Source organism: Gossypium arboreum, chromosome 5 (assembly GCF_025698485.1).
Source record: "Gossypium arboreum isolate Shixiya-1 chromosome 5, ASM2569848v2, whole genome shotgun sequence".
Taxonomy (NCBI): Eukaryota; Viridiplantae; Streptophyta; class Magnoliopsida; order Malvales; family Malvaceae; genus Gossypium; species Gossypium arboreum.
The window spans coordinates 44,035,698-44,040,273 of NC_069074.1; the positions used below are offsets into that span (position 1 = coordinate 44,035,698).

General features: G+C 36.7%; 1 protein-coding gene across 1 annotated transcript; it reads left to right on the forward strand.

Moving 5' to 3' along the window:
- The first annotated feature begins 1,722 nt into the window (after positions 1–1,722).
- On the forward strand, positions 1,723–2,127 carry LOC108451330 (uncharacterized mitochondrial protein AtMg00310-like). The gene has a single exon (XM_017749032.1). The coding sequence runs from the start codon at positions 1,723–1,725 to the stop codon at positions 2,125–2,127; it is 405 nt and encodes a 134-aa protein (XP_017604521.1).
- Positions 2,128–4,576: the final 2,449 nt, after the last annotated feature.

The following is a 4,576-nucleotide window of genomic DNA, read 5'->3' on the forward strand; positions in this document are numbered from 1 at the left end:
GTTAATTGAGTTTATTATTATACGAACTAACTAAGCTTTATAGCTTACTCTATGTATTTTCCCGTGTTTTATATTGATATCGAAGGCAGCTTGGATTTGGGAATCGTCGGAGATCGCATCACATTATCAAGCTTTCACTTTGGTATTTTTGAATCTGTGTTTATGGGTATATGGCATGTATAGGATTATGGTCATTTTGATATATAGTTTGGTAATGAATTTAGTCATTTGAAATGGCTTGTAAATGTTAATGTTTTGGTTTTGTATATAGCCATGAGAGTTGGCTTAATTTGGTTGATTTGGTTGTGTATTCATATGTGTATATGGCTTTTGTTATGTGTTTATTGATAGATAGGTGATGGTTGATGATAATTAGTAATTAAGGATACTAAATGGTTAAGATATGAGATTTGGTATGTTTGAATTATAGGTAAAATAATGCATTTTTGAAATGTAACCATATTGATGATTTAAGAATGTGATAATTTGGTATAAATTGAATGGCATATTATGACATTGTGTGCCTTGTATTTGTTGGTATTTAAATGGTATAAATGATGCTTGGTTAAGGTTGATTGAATGTCTATTTATGTCTTGTTTTGGTGTCATTTGGTTTGGTGTAGGTGTATACAAATTTGGGTGGCAAAATGGCTTGGTAAATAGCCTATTTTTGTCCATACGGCAGAGACACGGGTGTGTGTCTCAGCCGTGTGTGACACACAGTCAGCTTGCATAGCCGTGTGTCCCCTGGTGTTGAATTAAATATCATATCAGTATGCTCCACACAGCTTAGCACACAAGCGTGTGACTTGGCTGTGTGGCATAAGTCAGTATACCCTACAGGTTTGGCATGGCCTGGCACACAGACGTGTGGTTGGTCGTGTGACCCAAGTTAGGGAGTTACATGGGGTTGGACACGGGTTGGGTCACGGCCATGTGATTCCATTTCGAATGTCCACATGGCCTGCAACACGAGCATGTCTTTGGCTATATGAGACACACGGTCGGGCCACATAGGCATGTGTCCACTGTAGTTTGGAAAATTTTCTATGTTTCGTAAAAATTTCTTGAGTTATCGGTTTAGTCCCGAACCACACCATAAGCATGTTTTGGGCCACATAGGCTCGTATTAGGGACGATGTGAGTGATGTTAAATGATGCTTACATAAAAATTTAAAATGTATGTGAAATGTGTGTTTAATTGTATAATAAGCCCGGTAATACTCTATAACCCTATTTTGGTGTTGAATATGAGTGAGAGGTGTTACAACTTTTCCTTAGAAATAAAAAGAGTGACGTTGAAAGTCTTATTAACATGCTTAATACTTTTTCTAACATTTCAGGTCAAGAGATTAATTTTGAAAAGTTAATGGTTCTCTTTAGTCCCAACACTTTAAAAGCACAAAGAACCAACTTTAGTGATCCTCTAGGCATGATGGTGGGGGAGAATTTAAACAACTATCTTGGCCTTCCCATTCCAATTAGTAAGAAGAAAATAGTAGCTTTCAAAGAGGTTAATAATAGATTGTCTTGCAGGATCAACAGTTGGACCAAGAGGCTACTCTCTTTTGGTGGCAAAGAAGTCTTCATCAAAACGGTTCTCCAATCTATCCCTACATATGCATTGTCAATTTTTTAGCTCCCAAAGGGGTGATCGATGATATCTAAGCTAAGCTAAGCAAAACATGGTGGTCGAGAAAAAACAAAGGCAAATTCTGAACAATGATTCCTTGGAAGACTTTGTGTAAACCAAAGGACATGGGAGGCCTTGGAATTAGATACGTTCAACTCTTCAACCTTGCTCTCTTAGGGCATCAAGTGTGGAGACTAATAAACAACAAAAACTCTCTCTGTTTCAAAGTCTTTTCTTCAAAATATTTCCCTGATGGCAACAATTTTCATGCAAAAAAGGTGGACAAAGCTTCTTTTACCTGTTCAAGCATTGCGGCAGCAACGGAAGCTCTTAAAGCCGGATTTGGGTGGCAGATTGGAAATGGCGAGAAGATTAATACTCCAGCTGACAATTGGGGAACGGAAGGACTTAATGGCGATGTTATTAGAAGCAACATCCTCAACCTAAATGAGATGTGTGTGAAAGATCTTTGGCATGAGGAGAGGAGAAGCTAGAATGCTAATAAAGTTAAGAAAGTGTACAGGCAAGACTGGGGTGGCAAGATATACAACGATCCTATAGGAGACGAGGGCCAGGAGGATAAAATAATTTGGTTTCACAACCCTCATGGGTGCCTTACTTCGAAGTCTGCCTACTCATAGTTTCTTTTGAAAGAGATGGGGTGGTCCTCACAGATATTTTTTGAAAGCTCTATGGAAGCTCGACACATTACTGAAGATCAGTGTGTTTACTTGGCACGTAGGGTGTGAAATCCTCCCGAAGAATGGTAAAATCTCTTCCATTAGAGAAGGCTCTGACAAGGGATGTCCAAGAAATGAAAACGAGACCGAAGCGCTATTACATGCGTTAAAAGAATGCCCAACATCTAGTGTAGTTCTCTCGTTAAGAGGGTGGTCCAGGAGCTTTATCTGGAAGAAATATGATCATTGTATTGACTGGCTGGACAACTTGATGCATATCATTGACAAGAGACCATGGTCGTGTAACATCACAAATTAGGGCCTAGTCAGAATAGTGGTTTCAGGACCACAAATCTGAAGTAGTAATATTATTTTTATGACTATATTAAGGTCTAGGACATGAAAGCATGCAAGTGTGAAAGTTTCATGAAGAAATTCTAGGTGTAAGGTGTCCAATTGAAAATTAGGAACCAAATCGAATAAATTACAAAACTTGTGTTCTAGAAGTAATTTGTATGAAATTACTTTGGATTATTAATTAGGAGGTCTTAAATAGCAATTTGCCCAAATTCTAAGTTTTTGGACAAAAATGGCCATGGATGGAAAATTTTAAAAGTTTAGTAAGGAAGGGCATTTTGGTCATTTAGTAATAAAAGAAATAAAAAGGGAAAATCAAAGCAAAATTAACTCATCTTCTTCCTTGTGGCTGCCGAAAATTTCAAGGGTTTCATAAGCTAAGGTTTTGACATTTTCAAGCTTGATGGTAAGTGACACCTAGCCCCGTTTTTAACGTTCTTTACATTTTTGAGATCCTCGTATCATGATCTATCCATTTCTACCCATATTTCAAGCTAGGGTTCATGTTAGAAATTTGACCCATGCATGAGATGATTGTTCTTTGATGATTTATGGAGGATTATGAAAGTTAAATGTTAAACGAATGTCTTTTATTAGATGATTTTTCATGAAAACATAAAAAGGGGACCTATTTATAAAAGGTACAAAATGGGTGGTAGAAATGTGAAATAGAGGAAAATATGGGCTAGTATGAACTTAGAATAGATTCAGCTAGGCTTGGGTAGCCAAGGAAATACATGCATTTCGTTTTACGAGCGTTAGGACTAAATTGTAAAAATGTGAAAGGTTAGGGTAAAATAGTCATTTTGCCCAAGAGGGAATTTTGGGGCTGAATTTGAATAATGTGATGGAATAATAATTTACTTTGTTTATATAGACCCCGAGAGACCAATTCCGGAGCTTGACCGTGGAAAACAAAAGGTTTCAGAGTAACAGAAATCCAAATCCAAAACGTCTTCCAGGTAAGTTCGTGTAACTCAAAATGTACACTTTTAATACTTGAAAATGTATGTTCTTTAATATGTTGAAATTTAGATATTCATGGTATAATAATTCATGTTATATGAATGTAATAATGAAAATAGGATTAAAAGTCTCGGTTAAATGAAAAGGGTCTAGCCCTGACAGGTGTTCCTTATGTGATCTAGCCTCCCAAAGAATATGTGTTATAAATGGATTTAGCCCGGACGGATAATCCGAACTAGGATCTGAATTTAGCTTGAATTAGTAATTCAGATCCGAACTCACTAGAGTAATTTTCGTTGCAGCGGATTTAGCCTGGACTGGTAATCCCGACATTACTCTAGGAGTTTATACTACAGGGGATTTAGCTTAGACTGGTAATCCCGCCGTAAAGATTGAGGTTCGCGGAAGTCTGCATGTTGAAAGGGTGACTAATTAGGAATTGACAATAAATGAGTTAGTACGCTATAAGTGTTCTATGGAATATCCATTGAGAATCCGATGAATTCAAGGGGATTAATATGAAAAAAATGGAATGCTTGAAATGATGAGCTCATCTAATATCATTATTAACATGTATTGTTGTGTGACTAACTTGATGATTGAGTGCATGTGATAGGAATAATATTCTTTTCTTGATGGATGTCATCTATGTAGTTGTATGTTAAAATAACCGGTAAGTTTACTCTCTCGTTATACGAACTTACTAAGTGTGTCAATGCTTACCCCGTTTTATTTTCCCTATATTTTAGAGCTTGTGGACTCGTGAAGATTGGAAGATGGTTGGAATGTTGGTCACACTATCGACAAGTCTCGTTTCGGTATAAAGAACTTTTATTTCGTTATAATGGCATGTATAGGGCTTTTTTATTATTTTGCTATAAGTATCATTTGGTTAGCCAAAGTAATGGCTTATGAAGATATGCTAATTCATTTTGTATAT